The following is a 24283-nucleotide window of genomic DNA, read 5'->3' as shown; positions in this document are numbered from 1 at the left end:
AGTGAAGGAGGTCTCAAGCCCCCCAGGGCTTTATGTCTATCCAGTGGGGCCAGAGGTTAAATGTTGCAGCCAACTTCTTCCAGCCACCATGGAGAAGAGCCCACCTTTCCCTTGACTTCCAGCTCTGCTGCCCTGTTTGCAGTGAGTTTCTGCTGCCAGCCAAGGCTAGTGGCACCATGGTGAGGGGCCCCCTCTGCATGCTGGGTCTCAGCAGGCTGGTAAGGTGCTCCTTACAGCCACTATTCTGTCTGGTACACTCAGAACTTCTCCCACTGGTACTCCTGGGGCTGCCCCGGTTCCCTGAAGGTGTAATCCCAGCAGCTAAGCTGGCTCTGACCTGAGAGGCCTTTGGCTGGGGGAGAAATTCTCCTCCTATCAAGAACAAAGGGGTTTGTGACCCAGAGCAAGAAAGGGCTGTGAGGGACCTGTTAGGAAGAAAACCAGAAAGTGAAATTCAGCCTGCAGGTCGGGCTTCAGGTCTGCCCTGCTTTTGTATGAACCTCTGGGACCTGCTCTTTTTGGATGCACCATCTGGTGCACAATCAGTGGAGGAAAATGGGCACTTTTACTTCCTTTTTGACCTGGCAGAGGGCAGGGTTACATTAGGTATTGGGAAGAAATTCTTCCCTGAGAGTGTGATTAAGCCCTGGCACAGGTTACCCAGAGAAACTGTGGGTGCCCCTGTCCTGGAATTGTTCAAGGCCAGGTTGGATGGGGTTTGGAACAACCTGATCTACTGGACAATGTCCCTATCCATGGAAAGGGGGGTGAAATAAGATGTGGTTTTATGTCCCTTCCAACCCACAGCATTCCATGATTCTATAATATGGAATTATATTCTCACAGTGAGAATATAGTGAGAATATCGCACAAGTGAGAAGGGTCCAGCCCCAGGGGATTCTGAGTCATTTCAGGGATTCCCCATGGGAAGGTTTTGGCTTTGTGTTGGGCCTGTTTGGAACATGAATTTTCAAAGGAGGCCAGAGGAAGGGTAGCTAGGACTCAGCCCTGTGAGGAAGAGAGCAAGGCATCTTGTGGAAGCAGGGATCCTCATGGCAGCCTCTCTGGGCAGTCCCCTGGAAAAGTCTGGATGTGTCACCCTGAAGATGCAGAGGGCAGGAGAGGCTGTGCAGGGGCAGCCTGCAGTGCTGCTGAGCTCCCTCCTTCCTGCAGAGCACCCTCAGTGCCCGGGCAGGCAGGGCACTCAGGGATGGCTCCTTGTTTGTCCCTCCCAGACACCACACTTGGTCAACCTGAATGAGGATCCGCTCATGTCCGAGTGTCTGCTCTACTACATCAAGGATGGGATAACAAGGTGAGGGCCAGGTCCCACGGAGAGGTGGCAGCACTGTCCCTGTCTCAGTGTCTGACTTCCCCAGGTGGGCAGGGGGGTGACAGCTGTCCCCAGGCTGGGCACTGTTCCCAGGGCATCCCCGAAGTGCAAATCCCCAAGATTTTGGTCCTGCAGTGCACCAAGGGTTGCTCCTGTCAGCTCCAAGGATGGGGCTGGGGGGGGACTCAGGAGGAGCTGCTTTGAGGGAGGACTGAGCTGGATTTCCCCCGCAGGGTTGGCCGGGAAGATGCTGAGAAGAGGCAGGACATCGTTCTCAGCGGGCACTTCATTAAAGAGGAACACTGCCTGTTCCGCAGTGACACCAAATCTGGTGGTGAAGGTACTGCTTGTCTGGAGGGGCTTCACTGCCCTGGGGACCCATCCCTCTGCATCTCCTCAGCCCCTGCCCCCAGATGAATGTCCTGCCCTCCTTTACTGCATGTAGCTTTACTGCATGGCTACTCCATGCTTCCAGACGGGCTACATCCCTCCTGGCTGGGAGGGGAGATCACGCAAGGCGTGTGGGAAGGAAGGAGGGTGAGGAGATCAGGGCAGGATGGCTGAGCAGACTGTAGATCATTCCCCCTCTTAAGATGTGGAGCAGAATCCACCCCCTAAAATGGCAGGAACCTGGGTGTGAAGGAGCTGTGGGAGATGAGCCTGGGGAAGCTCTGGTCTCCTCTCACATGCAGTCTCCAGCTGCCCTTATTCCTTGGGACTGCTCTGATTAACACCAGGTTGGCTGAATTCTGTTACCTGCCCATGGGGTGGGTGCTGCTGGTGGGTACCAGATGTGGCTGGGGTGACTCTCCCTTCCTGAGGCTGCTGGAGCAGGGGAGCAGCACATGCAGGATTCATCCTTCTGCTTCCACTCTGTCTCCGCAGTGATAGTGACCCTGGAGCCCTGTGAAGGTGCTGACACCTACGTGAATGGCAAAAAGGTGACAGAGCCCAGCATCCTGCGCTCAGGTGGGTCCCGGGGCTGGCAGGCCAGAGCTGCTCCAACCCCCCTTCCTCCCTGCCATGGGGCCCTGCACTTGTCCCACATTAACCCCACACCTTTCCCCGTGCCCACGGCTGCAGGAAACCGCATCATCATGGGCAAGAGCCACGTGTTCCGCTTCAACCACCCCGAGCAGGCTCGGCAGGAGCGCGAGCGGACCCCGTGCGCCGAGACCCCCGCGGAGCCCGTGGACTGGGCCTTTGCCCAGAGAGAGCTGCTGGAGAAGCAAGGCATAGACATGAAACAGGAGATGGAGCAGCGGTGAGAGCACGGCCTGAGGTGCTGGGGAGTTGGGGGTTCACTTCCAGCTTGGTCATCCTCTGCTTCCCCACTTCCATGTAGGCTCCAGGAACTGGAGGACCAGTACCGGAGGGAGAGGGAAGAGGCAAATTACCTTCTGGAGCAGCAGAGGCTGGTAGGTGGCTGGGACATGGCTCCTTCTCAGGCATGACTGAAATCCTGGCAGATGTTTGTGTGGGGTGGGTCTGTGTTCTAAAAATAAGGGCAAATGTGTTGTTCCTGGAGTTGTCACCACGAGCACTGATCCAGAGGAGGGAGGAGGCTGTGTTCCTGCAGGGAAGAGGAGTGTGATGTGGCAGCATGGAGGAAGGTCACACCAGTGGGTTGCATCACCTCTCTTCCTGTTTCCCCCAGGACTATGAGAGCAAACTGGAGGCATTGCAGAAGCAGATGGATTCTAGGTATTACCCTGAGGCAAATGAGGAGGAGGAAGAACCTGAGGATGAAGGTGAGGGCTGGGAGCCGCCAGGAGGTTTTGATGCTTTCTGTGGGAGCACGAGGAGTGAAATGTGGGTCAATGTCCTGGCAGTGGGGTGACTGTCCCTCCATGTCCCCACAGTGCAGTGGACAGAGCGGGAATTCGAGCTCGCCCTCTGGGCCTTTAGGAAGTGGAAGTGGTACCAGTTCACCTCCCTCCGTGACCTGCTCTGGGGCAACGCTATCTTCCTCAAGGAAGCCAATGCCATCAGCGTGGAGCTGAAAAAGAAGGTGGGTGCCTGGACTCCTTCCTGCCTGGCTGTAGCACCCACAGGTGCTGAGGAGAGGTCGCCAGAGGCAGCACACGAAGCCTCCTGCCCTCCAGGTGTCTCACCAGCCCCTCTGCCCCTCCCCAGGTCCAGTTCCAGTTTGTGCTCCTCACGGACACGCTGTACTCGCCTCTCCCTCCCGACCTGCTGCCTCCGGATGCTGCCAAGGACCGGGAGAAGCGGCCGTTCCCCCGCACCATCGTGGCCGTGGAGGTGCAGGACCAGAAGAACGGGGCAACGCATTACTGGACCCTGGAGAAGCTGAGGTGGGTGACAGATTGCTGTGCCAGGAGGGTTTGGCTGCCCACAGCCCTGTGTCTCACCACCACCATGGGCATCCCTTGTGCCTGCAGGCAGCGCCTGGACCTGATGCGTGAGATGTATGACCGAGCAGCAGAAGTGCCTTCCAGCGTCATCGAGGACTGTGACAATGTGGTGACTGGAGGAGACCCTTTCTACGACCGCTTTCCCTGGTTCAGGCTGGTCGGCAGGTGAGCGCTTTGGCTCCTTCCAAGCGTGGCTGGCACCCACAGAAGGTCCTGCAGGAGGACACGCTGCCAGTGCCACCCACCGCGCGCGGGGCGCTCACCCCCCGTGTGACAGCTCCGGTGTCACGGCTCTCCTGCCAGCGCCCCGAGGGGCACACGAGCTGCTGGCAACGCTGCTGCTGCCTGCCTCACCCAGTGCTGAGAGCCACGGGCTCCAGCTCGGGGGGTGTGGGGGCTGTGGCTGTCCAGCAGGCAGGGAGCCTGTGCCGTGGTGGGCTCCACGCGGTGGGCATGTGGTGTCCCTGTGCACGCGCCGGTGTCTGAGCGTCCGTCTGTCTGTGCAGTGTGTGCCGCGTGTCCCCTGCGCTTCCTGCACTGGATGGAAGGGTGCAGTGCCAGCAAGGAGGATGGGCCACCCTGGAGAAGGCTGGGGCAGGGCAGGGGGAGCAGGGGGCTGAGCTGTGTGGCCTGGAGGCATTCCCCTGTGCTGTAGCACAAGGAGGGATTCTCTCCAGCAGCAGGGATAGTGGCGAGCCTTTGTGCCACCTGCTCTGTCCCTGCGTTCCCTGCAAACCCAGCAAAGGGTGTCCCCAGCATTCACACTGGTTCCGTGGGTTGCTCTTTTGTCTGGCTGTTGGTGGCTTTAGAGATGCGCCAGATGGGCAGGTCTTTGTTCCCAATGTCCCTCGATTGAAGCAGACAAAAAAATCCCACCCCAAAACCTAACCAAGAAAAACCAAAAAAAAAAAAGCAAAATTCCTATTTTTTCTGTTTGGAACAGCTGGTGTTAACATGTCTTCTATCTTGTTGTACTAACCTTAGTTCAGATATCTCTGGCTGCAACAGCTCTCCTCTTTTCAACACATGCATGAGCGAGCGCATGGCTGATCTCACCCCCTCCCCTACCTTCTCGAACCCCGACTCCGACATCACCGAGCCTGCTGACGAGCAGCACCAGGGGCAGGAGGAGGAGGAGGAGGAGGAGGAGGAGGACCTGGAGGAAGACATCTTTCCGGAGTGCCCGCTGTGTGATGGCCGGGATCCATTTTACGACCGCTTCCCCCTGTTCAGTTTAGTAGGAAGGTTGGTGAGGTTTTAGGAGAGCATGCCGGGAAGGACCTAGCTCTTTCGCATGAGGGAGCTGCTTTTGGACACGACTCCCACCTCCGGGGCATCCCGGAGGTGCAGGCTGGGCTGGGACTGCCACCAAGCCCGGGTGCCTGGCAGGGTGGTGAGGTCCCCACTGAGGTAGGGCTGTGAGAAGCATAGTGGGGGAAAGGGATGGTAGGGGAAGGTGGACGGTGTCTTCATTATGTGGGCACCTTTTTGGGCACATTGTCTTTTTCCCCTGAAAAAGGGAGCTGTGTTGTGTCTCCAGCACCAAAGGAATCAGGGGAGCCACCTGGGGGCATTTCTGTCCCAGGAAGGAGCACCTCCCACCCGGCTTGGGATGACCCTATGGTGCCACTAACTGGGGCACACAGATGCTTCAAAACCCTGAGTGCCTCTGGCACTGCATTGGTCAGGGTGAGCCCCCCTGAATCTGGAGGCTTGGATGTCCCCAAGTGGTTGTGGGGGATGAAGCTGAGGGGAGTGAGTTGAGAGCTGGGTGCAGAACAGAGTGCCAAAAGCAGTGTTTGCTCTTCCAGCTGCAGCCAGTGCTTGGCTTGGGGCCACCTGCCAACTTGGCATAGGAGATGTCCAGGGAAGTTGTGGGGACCTGGGTGTAGGCTCCAGCTCCTCTTTAGCTGGAGCCAGGGACAAGAAACTTTAATTTCTCATACCTGTTGGCTGGAGACCCCTTGGGCTCCACCAGTCTTGGTGGAGAAGCCCACCAGCTGCCCCAAACCTGGCTGTGCCACCAAACCTGGAGCCATCTGCCCATCCCTACAATGGACTGAGGAGCTGCCAGCTTTCTCTGGGGTTTTCCCAAGGGGGTGTGCACCAGGAGCTGTTCTGAGAGCCTTTGCCCCATGCAGGGGCTCCCTGACCGGGGTGAGCTGGGGCTCCTCTTCCTCACTGTGCCAGAGCCAGGCAGCGTGGTGGGAAGGAGGGAGCAAGGCAGGCAGAGAGGGTGGAGGTGGGCTAAGAGTCCTGCAGCCTCAGACCGAAAGAGCTGGGTTCTTCCCCTTTTATTTTCTTTTTTCATTTTTCCTTATTTAAAAGAAAAAAACCAAACATATCAAAACAACCCCAAAACTCTCAAGGGCACCTCAAAAAACCAACTGAGGCCCTGTGGCAGCGACCCCACTCCACGCCGGGGGCGTGTTCCCCAGAGCTTGGTGCCTCCTGACTTCTTTTGAGTCTGCCCTGGGTTTGGCTCCCCGCGCAGCAGCTCCGCCGGCCACATTTCTTGTGAAGTGTGCTTGGATTGGTTTATGATTGGATCCTTGTCTTTGATTTTCTTTTTCTTTCTTTCTTTCTTTCTTTCTTTCTTTCTTTCTTTCTTTCTTTCTTTCTTTCTTTCTTTCTTTCTTTTTCTTTCTTTCTTTCTTTCTTTCTCTCTCTCTCTTTCTCTCTCTCTTTCTCTCTTTCTCTCTTTCTTTCTTTCTCTCCCTTCTCCCTCTCTCCCTCTCTCCTTCTTCCTCTCTTTCTTTCTTTCTCTCTCTCTCTTTCTCTCTCTTTCTCTTTCTCTCTTTCTCTCTCTCTCTCTTTCTCCATTTTTTTTTAATTTTGGTTATTTTAAGGGTTTTTTATTCTTTTTTTTTTTAGCTGCTGGCTCTATCTCTTCAAAGCTTTAGCAAAAATTGGGGTCCTTTCACTTTTATCTTCCTTTGGAAAGGCTTTTCTTTGATCTGAGCATGCCATCTTTGCACCTCACCAATCTTGTGGTTAGTGTCCCTGCCCTCCTTCCTCTAGTGACACACTTGTCCCCCTCCTCCCTGCCTGCCCCACCTCTTTCCCACTCTTCCCTGCCCTTTCCAGTCCTTGGCTTCCACTCCAGCTGCCCTGTGATGTTGGGTGGGTGGGTGCACACAGATCCCTGCGCTTCCGAGAGTTCCCTGTGGGCTCTGCCCCAGCCATGAGTTCTGCTGGGAACCCTGCCATGGTCTGACCACCTGCTCCCAGTGGCATCTGAGAAGAGATGGGTTGAGATGGACCCATCAGGAGATAATGATTTGGCATCAGCTGCTTCCACAACTTGAGTCCTTTGAGATGTTTGGGTGGAAAAAGCCTCAAGGAGCATTGAAGGTCAATGGGAGTCACCAGTGCAGGGGAAATCTCCGGACTTGGGGGTTTGGGGTGCGAGGGCAGGGCTGCAAGAGCCCCCTGGGCACTTTGGGATGCCAAATCTGAAGACTCCTGTGAGGCTGGGATGCCCTGAGCAGCACAGCAGCCACCTGGAGATGCAACCCTCATGGGAGCCTCCTGAAGGAGAGATGTCCTGGCCAGCCCCCAGCACCATCCCACCCCACCACACCTCAAGATGCTGGTGGGTGCCACAGGGAGAGGTGGCAGGCAGCCCACGCCCCATCTTGCTGGAAGTGGTGCAGCTAGCTCACACCTTCTGGCAGGGAGCTCAGTGCCAAAGGTGACTTGTCACCATGGAGGGTCCAGCATGCCACCATGGCCAGAGCTGGATGACCATTGCAAGCTGACAGTGAGGCGGAGGGAGGCAGCAAGAGGACCCAAAATGCTTGAGAAGCAGAGAGCAGTGGCCTGACAGGAGGTGCTGACAGAGTCATGGTGCAGCCATTGTGTTGGACTCCAGCGTGGCACCTCGCTGTGGTGGCATCGGTGACCTGGATGCTGCAGAGGAGAGCAAGGAGGCTCAGACCTGCCAGGCATGCTGTCCACCCCTGTGACCTGCTGGCAGGTGGCCCAGGACCCTGAAGCCATGTGTATGAAGGGATGGGGAGGGGGGGGATGTACAACCTGATGCTGCCAGCCACACCATGCAGCCTCCCTCCCAGTGGTCTCCAACACAGCGGGCAGAGCCAGGGCCAGGAACCCCCAGCAGGTTCACCTCTGGAGATCCAGGACCTTGTCCTCCAGCCTCCTTTGCTCCTGACAGCCTCCATCTCCCTTGTCACCCTTCCTCCCCCCTGTCTTGCCCCTGTCCTCCCCGTGGTGACTCTGCAGCTGCCCCCCCAGTCATGTTGCAGCACCTCCTGCCCAAGTTCTCCAGCTCTCTACCACACAGAAGGTCCTCCCGCCCTACGGCTTCACGGTGGCACCAGCGCAGCCCTCTCCCCTCCTGCCTGCCACGGAGGTGACGGTCGGAGAGGTCTGCAGCTCTGGTGTGTTCTGTGGTGTTGTCCATGGCGTGTGGCACCCTCCTGCCCACCCTCCTGCCCGCGGCACGCTGCCTGCCCGCTGCCCCAGCCCCTCCGCCTGGCCCTGGCTGCCTTCTCTTTAGTTTTGCTTTGCAGCGCTGCGGTCGCGCCCTGAGCAGTGACCTGGGATCCCGGCCACTGCCGGCCACGCCAGCCGTGCCTGGGCACCCACGGGTGGGAGCAGTGACCGCTCTCCCCCCTGTTGTGTGTCCCCCCCTTCTCTGGCAGGGCCTTTGTCTACCTGAGCAACCTCCTCTACCCCGTGCCCCTGGTGCACCGCGTGGCCATCGTCAGCGAGAAGGGCGAGGTGAAGGGCTTCCTGCGCGTGGCTGTCCAGGCCATCTCAGGTAGGAGGGAACCCCCCCTCAGCAATGTGCCCCTGGCATCCCCTGCACCCTCTGTGCCCCTGGCATCCCCTGCACCCTCTGTGCTGGCTCACCCCAATCTCTCCTCCAGCGGATGAAGAAGCCCCTGACTATGGCTCTGGTGTGCGGCAATCGGGGACAGCCAAGATCTCCTTTGATGACCAGCACTTTGAGAAGGTAAGGTGGGCCTGGCTCTCGGTGGATGCCCATGGACCCCAGATCCCTGCCAGCCACCTCAGTGCATCCCCATGGGGACCCCCAGGCTGCTAGGGGTGGAGGGAAGGGAATGTGTTCTTGGTCCACCAAGCCTTGGGTACCCACTGGTGCATCCTGCTCTCGCCCATGTCCCAGGGGGGCTGCAGTGGGGTGGGAGAAGAGAGCTGGAGGTGCCTGGCTGCTTGGGATGCTGGTGGTGGTGCAAGCAGGACCACCAGAATCCCTGAAGTCCCCTCCTGGCTCAGTTCCAGTCGGAGTCGTGCCCAGCTGTGGGGATGTCTCGCTCGGGGACCTCTCAGGAGGAGCTGCGCATCGTGGAGGGGCAGGGGCAGGTCAGCGACGTGGGCCCGTCTGCTGATGAAGTCAACAACAACACCTGTGCAGGTGAGCAGGGGTGACAGGCACTTTGGGAGGGCTCCCTGCACCCTCCCTGGCATTGACAGCCCACTGCTCCCATGGGGGGCTGCTGGCAGACAGAGTCACAGAGGGAAAAGCCTTGGAGATCTTTGGGTTCAACCTATGACCTGACACCATCTTGTCAACCCCCATGGCACTGAGTGCCACATCCAGGCTTTCCTTAAACATCTCTGGGGACAGTGACTGCACCACCTCCCTGGGCAGCCCCTTCCAATGCTCAGTCACCCTTTCTGTGAACAGCTTATTCCTAATGTCTGACCTAAGCCTCTCCTGGTGCAGCTCAAGCCTGTGTCCTCTTGTTCTGTCAGTGGTTGTCTGGGAGAGGAGAGCAACCCTTACCTGGCTATAACCTCCTTTCAGGGAGTTGCAGAGAGCAATAAGGTCTCCCCTCAGCCTCCTCTTCTCCAGGCTAAACACCCCCAGCTCCCCCAGCTCTGTTGGACAAGAGTGTTCACACCCTTCATCAGCCTTGTTGCCCTTCTCTGGACATGCTCCAGCATCTCAACATTGTTCCTAAATGTTCCTAACACTGAGGGGAAGACACCCTGCCTTGCTAAGGGCCTTCTCCTCCCTGCAGTGACCCCAGAGGACCTTCTGGACAGCCCAGAGAAGCCTGCACAGGACGGGCCACTGGAGGTGGCTTTGGACCACCTGAAGCTGGGCAGCATCTTCACTTTCCGTGTGACAGTCCTGCAGGCCTCCAGCATCTCTGCAGAATATGCTGACATCTTCTGCCAGTTCAAGTGAGCCCCTAGTGCCCCCCAGCCCTGCTTCTTCCACCAAGCTCCAGCCATCACCCGGGGGCTCCTGGTGAATTTGGGAAGTTTCCTCCACCCCCGAGCCCTTTGTGGATGGGGAGAGAAAACCAATGGCTGTGAAATCTGCCCAAGCATTTGTTTAGTCACTGGCAAAAGGCAAGAGGAGATTCCCATCAGCTTCAGGGGGTCCTGTGACAGCCAAAGGGGCAGGCAGCAGCCCCAGGGGGAATAGGCTCTTGTTGTGGTCCCTTGCTTTCACTCCCCTCCCTGCTCCAGCATGTCCCCATCCCTGAACAGCCCCTGAACAACCTTCCTTCCCTCCACAGCTTCATCCATCGCCATGATGAGGCCTTTTCAACAGAACCCTTGAAGAACACAGGACGGGGGCCACCCCTGGGCTTCTATCATGTCCAAAATGTGCGTACTCCTCTCCCACCACCCCTCTGCTCCTGCTCCTGCTCCTGCTCCTTCTGGGGTCTCTGCAGGGCCATTGGCTGGATCCTCTCCTAGGGAAGCAGCTTCCTCCTGGCTTTCCCAGCCCTTCACAGACACCCAGCTAAGCCAGGCTTAGATGTGGTGGACATGCAGGAAAAACACCAGAAGCCACTCCCAGCCCCACCTGAAAAGGCTGGGATTTCACTGCATGGTCTTGGTGGAAAGAGGGAGGAGTGGGTGAGGGATGCAGGGGACTGACAGTCTTACACCCTCCCACATCCCAGGGGCTGTTGCTGGCTCTATCCCCCTTCCCAGATAAACTGCCCTGTCAGTGGCTCAGCAGCTCTTTCTCTTCTAGATCGCTGTGGAGGTGACAAAATCTTTCATTGAATACATCAAGAGCCAGCCAATTGTGTTCGAGGTGTTTGGCCACTACCAGCAGCACCCCTTCCCACCTCTCTGCAAGGATGTCCTGAGGTGGGCACATCTGGACCACCCCCAGCCCCTGCTTGTGCTGTGAGCTGCCTGGGGACCCAGCATGGCCCCAAGGCATAGAGGGGGCTGGCTGGGTTTGGGGGTGCCTGGTTTTGGGGGTGCTATAACCAAGCTGCTTCTGCCTGCAGCCCACTGAGGCCATCCCGACGCCACTTCCCCCGTGTGATGCCACTCTCCAAACCAGGTAGGGAACCCTGCCTCCTACTCCTGTGCCCACCCATGGTTCCCATGTTGAGTGGGTGTCTCCTTCCCCAGAGGCACCACAAAATGTATTATTTAATTTATTTTTTATGGGCCATGGCACTCAAAAGGCCTAGACACCCATTTCCACAGTATTCACCAGTTGGAAAGGCCCCATCTCACCTCCTGCAGAGCAGCAGGGGGGAGGTTCCTTGCTCAGATGCCCCCCAGCCCCAGTGTCCCACAGCTGCTGAGAGACACAGCTGTGGGGGTTTGGCTGTACAGTCAAAACAGCAGCTCAGGGGGAGCAGCCTCCCTGTGGTGGTTCCTGAGCAGTGCCTGGAGCAGCACGGTGTGATTTGGGATGTTCAGGCACACTGTGTGCACCTGGGGATGGCTGAGGCCAGTCTGTTGCTGACACTCCATGCTGGGCAAAGGAGACAGCACTGCCAGTGATCAGCAAGCTCCCTGGGATGAGGCTCTTGCTGCTGCCTCTATGCATGCCCTGAGGTCCTTGCCTGCTCTGCCCTTCCTCTGCCATCATATTCCTCATTCTGAGTGCCAGCAGCAGGCTCAACCTCTCACTTTGTCTTTTCTGCCCCACTGCAGTGCCTGCCACAAAGCTGAGCACCATGACTCGGCCCAGTGCTGGCCCCTGCCAGTGCAAGTACGACCTGATGGTTTTCTTTGAGATCTGTGAGCTGGAGGCCAATGGAGAGTAAGTCCTGCTGGGAGAGGGAGGCAATGAGGGATTTGCCCAGTGCTCAGCACCTCTGGGCAGGCTGGCAGGATTCTGTTTCATGCTGCAATCCTCTCTTCCAGCTACATCCCTGCTGTTGTGGACCACCGTGGAGGCATGCCATGCCATGGGACCTTCCTCCTTCACCAGGTACTCTCTGCCCAAGGTGCTGTCCTAGCTGACCCCTGCTGGGACCTGTGTTAACTACTGTCCCTTCTCTCTGGCCTCGTGGGTCTCAGGGCATCCAGAGGAGAATCAGTGTCACCCTGGTGCATGAAACAGGCAGCCTCATCCGCTGGAAGGAAGTGCGGGAGCTGGTTGTGGGTAAGCCAAACCAGCCCCCAGCCCACTGAGCTCCCAGGCATCCTCTCAGACTCACCCTCTTCTTTCTTGCCCACGTTCCCATGTCCCCACGTGGAGCTTTATGCCTTGTCTCCCCTCCTGCCCTGCAATAGTAAAGCAGTGGTTGCCTGGCAGGTGACCCTGGGACACTGCATGGGCAGTACACCTCAGCCCCTGTCCCCGTGTCCAGGAGCTGGACCAGGATCTCTGGTGCTGAATGGCCAGGGGGGGCTGCAGGCAGGCAGTCTGCCCCTGCCTTCACAGGAATCCTCTGCTGTCAGCTCAGAGGTAACTCTGTGTGTGTTTGCAGGTCGGATCAGGAACACCCCAGAGGCAGACGAGTCTCTCATCGACCCCAACATTCTGTCCCTGAACATCCTCTCCTCCGGCTACATCCACCCCTCCCAGGACGACCGGTGCGTGATGCTTTTTTTCTTGCTCTTCCCCTGCTGTGGTGAGGGAGGGAGGGGTTGAGTAGCAGCCTCCCTTTCCCCTGGAAGGCTCTTGGCCCTTCTGCTGAGGCAGGGTGTTTCTGAAGCTGCATGGGGTCTTGGGGTACAGGGCTGCCAACCCCCTTCCTCCTCCTCCCCAGGGCCTTGCTGTGCTGGGGAGGGCACTAAAGGGAATTTGTGTGTGGATTCTGCTCTCTGGTGCTGGCTGGGATGGGCTGGCACAGGGAAGCAGTTGGTGCTGGTGCCAGGAGGATGTCCCAGCTCCATGGCTAGAGGGGAACACTATTTATCCTGTGTCCCAGCAAAATTGCTGGAAAGGCCACTTGGCACCCATGGCAGATCCCTATCTGTGTGTAAGTAATGCAGAAAAGCCATTCCCACTCACTGTGGGTGACTCCAGGGATGTTCATGGTGCCACCCTGGGGACCATCTGTTGTTCCCTATCCCAGGGGGCTGTCACAGAACCCCAGAGTGGTTTGGGCTGAAAGGGACTTTAAAGATAATCACATTCCAAAGCCCCTGCTATGGGCAGGGACACCTTCCACTAGACCAGGTTGCTTAAAGGTGTCCCCACTGTAGTTTGGCAGGGTGTGAAAGAAGCAGGACCAGAAGATTTGTTTTCTCCAAGATCTCCCTGTGTGAGTCCTGCAGTGGCAGGGGGAGTCGTGGGTATGGAGGGCACAGCTCTCCTCTGCACCAGGGCTACTGGTGGAACTCGGGGGACTGGTGGGGGTCTCTGGCCAGGATGTGTGCATGCAGGCAGCTGTGACAAGACAGGGATGGTCGCTGCCAGCACTGGGAGCAGCAGGACTGGTCCGTGGCTGTGTGCGTTGTGGTCACTGGTGTAGGAACAACCTGGAGAGAAATGGGGACCACTTTTTCCTTCATCTGCTTTGTGATCACCACTGTCCCAAGGAGGCCTGTCTCCAGGCAGGGTGGTTTTGGGGGAATGGTGGGGGTCTGGATAGGATTTGGTACCCTAAGCACTCTCAGGGCAGCTCCTGGACCTGGCAGAGCAACTAGCACAGAGTGTCTGAGCAGCAGAGGCGAGTCCTGGGCTCAGCACGCGTGCAAGTGTCAGACCAGGAGACTTTGTCACAGCCTTGGGGATACAGAAGGAGACCAGATGGGAATGGTCAGATGAGGAGAGCCCAGCCCAGTGGAGCAGTGGTGGTTTTTTTGCTGGGAGCTGGGTGCTGTGGCACCTGTGGGCTCTTGGGGCTGCACAATTTTTTGTCAGCTCCTCATCTGTTGGATTGTCTGGTCCCAGATGCAGCCATATGGGATCTTCAGTGTGCCTAAGGTAGCCTGGCAGGAGGGATGTGCCTCCTGCTCTGCCTTCCACCCTGTGAGTCCTGCAGGACAAGGGGACACAGCTTGGGCTGGGGGGATACTTGGGGTGTGGAGAGAAGCGTGGAGACTGGGGGCCCATTTGGGGGCACAGACTGGTGCTCATGTCATATCTGTCCCATATCTATTCCATGGAGCCTGCCCGTGGCGAGGCAGGGGGAGGAGGGGGTGGCCAGCTGCCTGCAGGGCGCTAGCTGCAGTGCCCCCCACTTCCACTCCACATGCAGACATGCATGCTTCACCCTGCAGCTGTGAGGACAGGCAGAAGGCAGGCAGAGAGCAGAGCCAGCGCCCACTTCACCCTCCTCCCAGCCGCTTGCGCTCCCCGCTTTGCTGCCTTGTGCCACGCAGCCTCCATTGCCTGGAGCAGCCCTGGCTTCCCCTCTGCAGCCTCCCCAGCGCCCTGGAGCCCCTCAGGAAGAGGCTGGGAGAGTGGTTCAGCTCTCTCCTCAGCACCATCCATCCCCGCATCGAGCGCCCAGGGCGGAGGCGCGGGGGGCAGCGCCTGGTGTCCCCCCTCGCTTCCCTCAGCTGCTACTGCCCATCTGAGCCCACACTAACCATGTGATTGTTTTGTGTTTTCGCAGGCAGTTTCTTGATTCGGATATGCCTAGGTATTATTTGTTTCCATTGGTTTTTTTTCCACCCCTCCTTCTTCTCTCCTTTCTTTCTTTCTACCCCCTTGCCTCGGCACGCTCACTCCCGCCAGAGGCAGCACTTGGACATCCGGCCCCTCATCCCTTCACATGCCCCATCCCTCCTCCCCACTGTGCTGGCACCTCTTGCTCACTCGACCCCTTTTGCTGTTGGTGTGGGCCACGCTCTGGCTGGCTGCCGCTCCCCCTCGCACGCCTGCGTCTCCATTGCCTGATTTGGGTTTTATTCTTGCTTTTGGACTTTGCTACTCTCCCATCTTTTCTGGCACCTGGCACCGAGCGTGCCGGACCCTCCATTGTCTCCCACCCCAGCCCCAGCTCAGCCCCTGGTATTGCTTGGAGTAGCTGCAGGGCTGGTGAGGACAGTGGAAGTTTTGGGGCTAGTCCTGCCCTGTCCTGGGCACCTGGTGACGCTGGCAGCAGTGCAGTTGGCAGCAGTGCAGTTGGTGTGGCAGCAGCTGCCCACCCTGTGCAGGATGTCCTGTGTGTGTAGGCGCAGCATACTGGAGCATGTGTCTGTGTGCAGGTGTGACAGTGGGTGCACACGTGGCACAGACTGTTGTACCCCTGTGTAAAGGGGCTGTTTGGGGACTGCAGGCTGCAGCTGGGACCACTGGGTGAGCCTGGCATATGCGTGAGAGGTGCCAGATTTGTGGGTGTGCCACCAGCCTCTGGATGGGAGCGTTGGTGAGGCCTCAGGGCAGGGGGCCACGACTGTGGCCTGTGGCAGAAGAAGAGGGGCACGTTCCTAGGAGACAAGGGATGGAGTGTCTTGAGTCCTGGCACATACCTCTGTGCCTGAAGGTTGTCCTCTCTACAGCAACTCAAATCTGGTCATGTTCAGAGATGTCTGAGGGCAGAGCTGTCCCTGCAGCAGCATTCTGTCCCCTCCCAGGGTGCAGGAAAGTGGGTACAGCATTGATCCAGCCCCCCACCACAAGAGAGGTGGGTTCACACTGGCACTGCCTGTGGTCTCTCATCACAGTGATGCTTTCCTTGTGGACCAGGGGATGGGCCAAGGAGTCACCTGCTGTGTGAGTGGCAGTGGGAAATCTCATCCCCTCAGCTGGCACTGTCCCAGGGGACTGCGCTGGGTGGGAGCTCCTTGCCCTGGGATGGCACAAGGGCAGAGTTAAGGGCATAGGGAGCACATGTGCTTCCTCCCCAGCTGCTGGACCATGAGGAAAGTGGGAGGCAGAGGGTTTTCACCCAGGCCGGCAAGCCTCTGTCTGCCCTCACTGAGCTCCTTTTGGTTCCCACTTTGGGTTCAGCTAGGCTGGAGCTCCTGTGGCCAGCAGTGCTATTATGTGTGAGTCCCTTCAAGAGGGGCTCTTCTGACCTGTCGTTTTTCTGTGTGTGTACATGTGTGTGTTTGTCCTTGGGTCACCTTCCACTTATAGCATTTCGCTGGGAAATGACACTAGGTATTTCACGCGCACCTGCTCGGTCTGGTCCCTCCTGCTTTTCTCTTCTTCCCCTTTGCCTCCTCCCTTTGCTTTTTGCTCTTTCTCCCCTCCCCTGAGGCTCCTCTTCTCCTCCTCCTCCTCCTCGGGGAGCACTCTTTTCTTAAGCAACCTGTGTCTGCAAAGCAATCCTTCGCCTTGGCTGTGTCTCACACCGGTGGGGTTATGTGTTTTATACACCTTCTGAAAGCGTCACTCTCCCTCTTCTTCCAACATGGGGGAAATTGCAGTTGAGAACCTCTCCCTACTCCCGCTGGCTGCCCTGGCTCTTGTTAAAATTGCTCCTCAGCCATCTGGATGCTGCTTCAGGGACGTGCTGAAGTGTTCTCATTGAGATATGGCTGAACCACAGCTTCCTGAGGATGCTCAGGCGGGAGCCAGGGCCGCAGCAGCTCTGGGCGGTTTTGGGGAGTGGGTGTACCATAAAGGCAAGGCTGATCCGGGAGGGAGCCCAGGAGTGGTGCAGGGGGTGAAATGGGGATCCCCCATGCTCTCTCACCAGAGCCACCTCCTGCTTCCTCACCATCAGTTGCTCAACCCAAGGAGGGCAGATGCCACTCTTGATCTGGGTGAGCTGTGTCATCCTCTCCGGGATCCTGTAGGCATGGGTGAGTGGGACCAGGTGTCCCCTGCTCCTTCTCCCAGCCTAGGAGCCATGGAAAACACAGCAAAGGGGCCTGAGGCAGCAGAGTGGGAATGGGGCTGGCAATGAGGGTAGAGCAAGAGCCAGGGGAGACAGCCTGACAGGGGCCGGCCACCAAATCATAATCCTCAGCTTCTCACTGGGGCCCAGGGCTGGCAGACAGGGGCAGCCCTGGGGAAGGGGACCTGGCTGCTGGGGGGGCTGTGCTCCCAGAGGTGGGCTGGCAGCACATCCCCAGTGCTGAGCATCCTCCCTCCTTTCCCTTCTGGCCATCATCACCCAAATGGCAACAGCCGCTCCTGGCAGGGACTGGGAGGTGCTGTGTCCCAGGCTGGATGCTGGGGACTGGCCCGGGTGCACTGGGGGTGGCAGCCCCTGCTCTGAACACAGGGGTGGGGCATGAACCCTCCTTCGCCCTCCTTTGCCTTCCTAGCCTGCTCTGCCTTGCCTGCTCCCCATCTGAGCCCCCACTCCCCCGCGGTCCCGCCTCCCCAGAACCCCGGTCCATTGGCCATTTCAAGGGTGCCGTGTCCCCTTCCCACCATGCCTTGTGCCCTTTGCCTTGAGCCTGTGTCCTCTGGAGTGGCTGTCCCCATCTGTCCCCACTGCGCATGCATGTCTGTGTGTCCTTGCAGGCCTGCTGCAGCGCTGTGGGGGGGACAATGACATCTCTTTGCTCGCCTGCCAGGGGTTCCAGGGAGGTTGTTTTACTGGACCTGCTGGGTTTTTTTGGCAGGACTTTCTACCAGTTTGAGGCGGCGTGGGATAGCTCCATGCACAACTCGCTGCTGCTCAACCGTGTCACCCCTTACCGGGAGAAGATCTACATCACCCTGTCAGCTTACATCGAGGCAAGGACCTTGCTTGGGGTCACTATACATCAACAAAGTCTGGTGTTTCCCCTGCTGTTGGGGTGCAGCCAGCGTGAGCCCTTCCTTAGCTACTGCTTATGGGGTGTAGGGTTTGACTTGGTGTGTGGGGGCCATGTGGGATCCTGGGACTGGAACCTGCTGGGCACAGGGGAGGGAGAGACATTCTGGGCTGCCACCCTGCAGCACCTTTGATGCCTCCCTCTGCCCTATTGCAGATGGAGAACTGCACTCAGCCCGCCGTCATCACCAAAGACTTCTGCATGGTTTTCTACTCCCGGGATGCCAAACTTCCCGCCTCACGCTCCATCCGCAATCTTTTTGGCAGCGGCAGCCTGCGGGCTTCTGAGAGGTACCAGGATGCTCCTGTTGGGGACAGGAGAGCCATCAACTGGAGCTCTTCTAGGGCATCCCAGCAGCCTGGCTAAAAAAACCTGGGGTGTGGGGATGGGACAAAGCCAGTAATGCCTCACCTCTCTTTGCTCACAGCAACCGTGTGACAGGAGTCTACGAGCTCAGCCTGTGCCGTGTGGCTGATGCCGGCAGCCCAGGTGGGTGCCACGCCTCTGCCCAGGTGTTCAGCTGGGACTGGGAGGCACAGCCAGGCCTTCGGGTTAGGGGCTGTGTGTCTGTCCCCCCAGCTGTGTATCTGTGCCCACAGGCATGCAGAGAAGGCGCCGGCGTGTGCTGGACACCTCTGTAGCCTACGTCCGGGGAGAGGAGAACCTGGCTGGCTGGCGGCCCCGCAGTGACAGCCTCATCCTTGACCATCAGTGGGAGCTGGAGAAACTCAGCCTGCTGCAAGAAGTGAGAGTCCGGGCTAGAAATGGGCTGGAATAGTGCAATTCACAGTTCACTGGCGCTGGGGGGATTCTCCACCCCGGATGGCACGGCTGCCTTGGTTGTGGGAGGAGGCAGGAATGGGGCTGTGCTGCCAGTACTCCTGTGCATTGCTGCTAGCCAGGTGCCAGCAGATCCAAAGCTAATGAGTAAATGGGGTTAAGGGGGCCTGGGTGTGGGGGAAAGGGCCACCCCTGAGCCTGGGTGTCTGTGCCCAGGTGGAGAAGACAAGACACTACCTGTTACTGCGTGAGAAGCTGGAGACGACCCAGCGCCTGGGCATGGAGACGCTGTCCCCCTGCTCCAGTGAGGATTCTGAGTCCCGAAGCACCTCCTGCATCTCCTCCCCACTCTCTGCTGATGGAGCACCTGAAAGCCGCACCTCTCCCCCTGAGACCCCCAGCGAGAGGCAGAAGGAGCTGGCTGTGAAGGTACCATACTACAGCAAACCCAGCTTGCTGGGATGAAGCCAGGAAGTGGCTTCCACAGGGTGGCTGAGGGTTGTGGTGGGAGGAAGCCAAAGAAGAGTGAGAGGTGGAATGTTCCTCCTGCCCCACTGTCCTCCTCCTCTCTGCAGTGCTTGCGCCTGCTCACGCACACCTTCAACAGGGAGTACAGCCACAGCCACGTCTGCATCAGCGCCAGTGAGAGCAAGGTACTGCTCTGCCCCTGGCCTACTGGGGCCAGGGAGGGATGTGTGCCTGGGTGGGGGCCAGATGGGCACTATGGCACAAGTCATGCCTTCCCTGGGGTGTCTGCTCCCCCTGCTTGCTCTGGTTTTTCCCAGAACTGGTGGCTCTCAGGACTATGCCAGGAGGGGATCCTGCCAGCCAGGATTCTTGCTTCTCCCTGTATGAGCAGGAGCCTGGTCCTCTGCACGTGCCTGGCTTTGCACAGAAACTCTAGTTCACACCTCCATTACTTCACAGCTGTCTGAAATGTCTGTGACCTTGATGAGAGACCCTTCCATGCCAGCTCTTGGGGTCACCACTCTCACCCCCTCCTCAACCTGCCCATCACTGGTGGAAGGATGTTACAATGCCATGGAGGTCAGGTGAGAAGCTGGCTGGGAGGTTCTGGTGACATATCCCAAGCTGTATCACTGGGATCACATGGTCCTTGTCTGTGGATGTTCCCTAGCCATCACTCTTCCTACATTCCATCCTCTCCTCCTTCCCCAGACCCCCCCAGGTTTCCTCCAGGGCAGAGAGCCCCGATCTGGAGCCTGTGATAGAAGGAGAGCAGAAGAAGTCCCCAGCCCGCCGGCCCGAGGAGGAGAAGGAGCCGCAGCGGTTGCTGGTGCCCGACATCCAGGAGATTCGAGTCAGGTAGGAGCAAGCAGCCAGCAAGGGGAACACCTATGGCCAGGGGGGCCATGCCCTACCACTGCCACCTCCTCATGGTCTGTATCCCACCCCTTCTGCAGTCCCATCGTCTCCAAAAAGGGCTACCTGCACTTCCTGGAGCCTCACACCAATGGGTGGGTGAAACGCTTCGTGGTGGTCCGGCGTCCGTACGTCTACATCTACAACTCGGACAAGGACGCGGTGGAGAGGGCCATACTGAACCTCTCCAAGGCCCAGGTGGAGTACAGTGAGGACCAGCAGGCCATGCTCAAGGTAGGGCACTGGGAGCCAGCCCCACTCTGCACACCCCACTGAGGGAAGCACTAAGCTCTGGCTCTCCCCCCGCAGACCCCGAACACGTTTGCGGTGTGCACCGAGCACCGGGGCATCCTGCTGCAGGCGAGCAGTGACAAGGACATGCACGACTGGCTCTACGCTTTCAACCCTCTCCTGGCTGGATCCATAAGGTACCAGGGGCACCTGGGGGAAGGGGGATGCACAGAAGCCATTGCTGGGGGGGCTGCAGGCTCCCAGTGCTTTCCTGCTACTGCCCCAGCCAGGTGTGGGGAGCATCTCCTGTGCAGACCTGTGCCAGGACAGGCTTTCAGCTGGCAGAACTTGGACCAGATTAATTTTGAATTCAGCTCATCCACATTTAAATGCTTCAGTCTAGAGCCAGATTCCAGGTGGTACAGAGGCATTGTTGTGCTGAGCTCAAAGCAGCATCTATGCCTGGTGGCAGAGCCTCTGGCCTGTCACTGTTTTTGAGACCATCCTACAGAGTTTTTGAGTCTTTTGAGTTTTTGTTAAGGAAACTTTCCAGTCTCACCATCCCGGAGCCACTCTGGAAGTCACACAGGAACCACCTGAGCTGGGACTGAGGCTCCTTCACAGCAGGTGGTTCCTTGCTTGACTTCTACACTCACCACACACACACTCAGATAAGGTTTGCTAACTGCCTCAGTCACAGGTTTCCCACTGCAGAGTCTCAGACATCTCGATCCTTAAAATAATTTAATCATGGTGCAATAACAAAATAACAGCCGGAGCTGGGTGCCTCTGAGAAAGGACCCTGAACAAAGGAAAGGCTTTGACCCTCTCAGTCTAAGGGCACTGTCCCTGTGTCCTTCACCTGGCCGTGCCGCAGGTCCCTGTGCCCTTTGTTATGCAAACGATGGGCAGTTCACAGGCTCTGGCCTCAGGCTGGCCCCCTGCAGCTCAAATCGCAGCTGCACACCAAACTACCTGCACTAAATACTTTCATTCCTCAACAAGACCATCCCATGGACTTCTTGAGATCACCTCAAGCGGCAGGACTAGAGGAATGGGAATACATGCACACAAATCTGTGTGCTCTGGCTAAAGAGACTTTAATTCTATGTCCCTCCAGCTGTCCGGATTCAAGTGTCAGCCTGGATGCAGGACGCTGAACCTGGGAGTCCACACCTCTCCTTGTCCACATTTTTTAACATCTTTTGTCCCTTGTTTTCCAAATCAGATCCAAGCTGTCCAGAAGGAGAACAGCCCAGATGAGAATCTAACCTGAAAAATACCCTCCACCTCATCCGTCTGCCAACAGGATCAAGATAGCTGATTCTGTCTGAAGACTCCCCATGTTAATATCTGATCTTTCACACCATCTGCTGCCCCAGCTCTCTGCTCCATGGAAGGATCTGTCTTGATTCACAGCTTCACAGGGGAAACTCACTTCTGTTTGTAGCTGCAAAAGCCTGGACCCGCCTGGGCAGGATTCCTTGTGCACGTGCCATCTTCTGCCTGTCCCTCCATGGGTGACCTTCATATCACACCATCTAACGCTCCAAAAAAGGTCCCTATCAGAGGGGAGGGAGTGAGAAAGGTGGTTTTGGCTAAAAGCTGGTCTTTGATCTAGAGAGATGGGAATGCAGCAAAGCTCAGAGCTGGGAGAGCAGGAGGAATTGCCCTCAGGCAAAGGGAAAGTGGTAATTTAGATGTGGGGTTTCCCTAATTTACCGGTGTTTCTGCAAGAGACAGCAGAGTAAGATCAGGTGTCAGTACTTTAAGATTATATTTATAAAGTATTTATTTCTATTTACATCACAAAAATCCCCGAAGTTGAGTCCTGGCCCCCAGCCAATGCCTCCCCCAGGCAGGGGAGAGCCTTGGTGCTGGGCCTGGGTTCCAGAGATGCCTTCCCAGGACACCCCTGGCTTGTGCCTGGCAGCAGTGCAGCTCTCACCCTCACTCGATGACCTTCCCCAAATATTTGCTTTGCCTTCCCCTACAGCTTAAACTACTTTTCCCCTGAGCAGTGGCCAGACAGCCCACCATGTCTTCCCAAAGAAGGCAATTCCTACCTGTCCCATCTACCTCTGGAAGGGAGGAGCCCAGAGTCTCAGCTGGCCAGGGCACCCTGTCCCTGCAGGTGGGTCACTGCACTTTGGAGCTTGGTCCTACTGGAGGGAAAAGGAGAGCTCTGGGTATGGCTCTGTCTGTCACCCCATGCCGGGCTACCCTTTCCTACACAAAGCACTTGGGCCACCTCCCCTATCCCAGCCTGGGACCCCCAGATGTCTCATCCAAAGGGATTTCCCACTCTTAGGGCAGGATGCCAAGGATCCCAACCCTGCAGGGAGTGTGGAGGTCCAGGTGGAATAGGAAAATTCCCCAGGAGCCACGACTAGGAATGACTATCCCACCCTACAGGATTCTTCTTGCCCTTTCCCAAAAGGGTTTGCACATCCCTTCTTCTCCCAGCAGGATGACAAACTCAAAGCAGATCAAAGGGTGTCAGGGTGGGGATGGGGCTTCTTTTTTTCTGTTGTAGCTGGTGTTTTCTCACTCTTCCTCTGCTGCAGAAGCGAGCACCCACCTCCCCCCACCCTGCCTCCATCAGCATGTTAATCTGGAGGCTTCCTGCACAGAAGGTGTTTTTGCTGAAAAGACCTTCTTCCTCCAGCCATCACTGCTTCCCACCTCCTCCAGCAGCAGCTCTCTCTCTTCTCCCATCTCTCACCCATGACTAGATGTTTTTGTTCAGGGCTTCCCAAGTGGCCAGCAGCAGCTGGCACTGCTCCGTGCTGGAAGCTGAGCATCTTCCTCTGTGCATCTCCTCAGCATCCCCCCAGCTCTGCTGTCTCTTGTCCAGCACGGCTGCGCCTTGGCTCTGCCACACCTCCCTGCACTGTCTGTGGGGTGTGTGTGTGTGTGTGTGTGTGTGTGTGTGTGTGTGTGTGGGACGTGGTGCTGTCTTCTTGTTACACTCGTGTTGTGGGGGCACGGATAGGCAGGGACGTGGCAGAGGAGTAGAGGCTTGCACTGGCCCCCTTGCTGCATATCAGGCACCCTTTAGCTTGGGTTTCAGGTGACAGAAAGAGTTTGGGGATTCTTCTTCAGCACATGCTGGTTCTGCCTGGCCTTGCCACAGCTCCTTGGGCATCTCACCCCATTACTACAGCCCAAATCTGCAGTGGGGCTGCTCCTCTCAGCCCAGCTCCCCTGCCCAGGACAACCTCCCCAGCAAACTGGGCTATTTTCCCCTCTGTGATCCTTTTAGACCTGAAGGCTGACTCGTGCCCTTTCTGTATGAAGAGGTGCCAGCCTGGAGGCACAGAGAGGCTGAGCTGGGGCAATGCAGGGGCCCAGGCTGCAACATCCTGGTTCCCGTGCTCTGAGCAAGGACTAGTTAGTACCATCCCAAATGTCACTGTAAGAGGCTCAGGGTAGAGAAACAGGGAGTTCCTGAGGGGAGGCTCCTCCAGAATGGAGGCAGCTTCTGGCAGAGACGGGACCAGTGTCTGTCAGGGACCAGACACAGGTTCACTGGCCAGGGCCGTGTGGTGCTGCCTGTGCCACAGACAAGACGCAGCCAGCTGAAGGGCACCCTCCAGCCAGAGCCGAGCCATGCCTGAGGCCAGCAAACCTGCAGAGCAGACGGCTCGGCTGGAGGTGGGAGCCGAGGGACTCAGAGCTGCCCGCTGGATGCGGCACACGGGCCGCCTGCCATCTCACAGCAGCGCTCTGACCGCTCCTCGGCACGGCCCTGGCCCCATCCCCTCGGCAAGGAATGCACACCGGAGCTTCAAGCACGACGAAAGCCCAGCGGGAAGGGAAACTGCACAGGGCAGCGGGTGGCACGGAAGGCAGGCGGGCATCGGTGGGCGGGCCGGGGCCAGGGAAGGATGGAGGCCGCGCTCCCCGCCCTCCGGTTCCCGCCGGCGCTCCCTGCCGTGTGCCAGGGGGGCGGTACTGCGGGTCCTGGCCGTCCGTGCGCACGTGAGGCTTGTTCGGTTCTGAAATAAATGTCGCATTTAACGCAATTCCCGTGCGCTGAGCGTGCTCTCCGGGGCTGGCGGGGCAGCGGCAGGGACGGGGCGGCAGCGGCGCTGAGGGGGGCGGGAGCGGCGCCGGGGGCAGCGGCAATGAGGCGAGCGGCGCTGATGGCAGCAGCGGGACTGAGGGGAGCGGAGCTGAGGGCGGGCAGCGCCACTGAGGGGGCGCCCCCTCGCGGGCGTGCTCAACACGGCGGGACAAGGGGCGGGGCGACGGCGCTGACGGACAGCGCGATCCCGCTTGCGATTGGTGCAGACGG

At 58.0% G+C, this 24283-nt stretch overlaps 1 protein-coding gene across 25 annotated transcripts in view; it reads left to right on the top strand.

The window, feature by feature from the left end:
- KIF1A (kinesin family member 1A) overlaps positions 1-24011 on the top strand; it is a 42825-nt gene extending 18814 nt beyond the window's left edge. For 4 of the 25 annotated variants that reach the window (XM_071437208.1, XM_071437201.1, XM_071437200.1 and 1 more), the window contains 34 exons: positions 1236-1315; positions 1567-1673; positions 2219-2302; positions 2417-2597; positions 2679-2751; positions 2991-3084; positions 3196-3344; positions 3470-3648; positions 3736-3873; positions 4693-4953; positions 8376-8494; positions 8604-8689; positions 8974-9112; positions 9723-9888; positions 10230-10320; positions 10697-10815; positions 10962-11017; positions 11623-11731; positions 11836-11902; positions 11992-12076; positions 12405-12510; positions 14484-14510; positions 15953-15976; positions 17395-17509; positions 17746-17879; positions 18017-18078; positions 18189-18334; positions 18586-18798; positions 18945-19022; positions 19297-19421; positions 19549-19695; positions 19794-19986; positions 20062-20180; positions 21212-24011. In XM_071437208.1, the coding sequence (XP_071293309.1) occupies positions 1236-1315; positions 1567-1673; positions 2219-2302; positions 2417-2597; positions 2679-2751; positions 2991-3084; positions 3196-3344; positions 3470-3648; positions 3736-3873; positions 4693-4953; positions 8376-8494; positions 8604-8689; positions 8974-9112; positions 9723-9888; positions 10230-10320; positions 10697-10815; positions 10962-11017; positions 11623-11731; positions 11836-11902; positions 11992-12076; positions 12405-12510; positions 14484-14510; positions 15953-15976; positions 17395-17509; positions 17746-17879; positions 18017-18078; positions 18189-18334; positions 18586-18798; positions 18945-19022; positions 19297-19421; positions 19549-19695; positions 19794-19986; positions 20062-20180; positions 21212-21254 (3915 nt within the window). In that variant the 3' untranslated portion in view covers positions 21255-24011. The remainder of the gene's footprint in view (positions 1-1235; positions 1316-1566; positions 1674-2218; positions 2303-2416; positions 2598-2678; positions 2752-2990; positions 3085-3195; positions 3345-3469; positions 3649-3735; positions 3874-4692; positions 4954-8375; positions 8495-8603; positions 8690-8973; positions 9113-9722; positions 9889-10229; positions 10321-10696; positions 10816-10961; positions 11018-11622; positions 11732-11835; positions 11903-11991; positions 12077-12404; positions 12511-14483; positions 14511-15952; positions 15977-17394; positions 17510-17745; positions 17880-18016; positions 18079-18188; positions 18335-18585; positions 18799-18944; positions 19023-19296; positions 19422-19548; positions 19696-19793; positions 19987-20061; positions 20181-21211) is intronic. The other 21 variants (XM_071437204.1, XM_071437199.1, XM_071437207.1 and 18 more) reach the window with 10 other exon arrangements.
- The last annotated feature ends 272 nt before the right edge of the window (positions 24012-24283 follow it).

The sequence above is a fragment of the Agelaius tricolor genome, unplaced genomic scaffold (assembly GCF_023055355.1).
Source record: "Agelaius tricolor isolate 1412-34295 unplaced genomic scaffold, bAgeTri1.0.p SCAF_12, whole genome shotgun sequence".
NCBI lineage: Eukaryota > Metazoa > Chordata > Aves > Passeriformes > Icteridae > Agelaius > Agelaius tricolor.
This window is presented reverse-complemented; position numbering and strand designations above follow the sequence as displayed.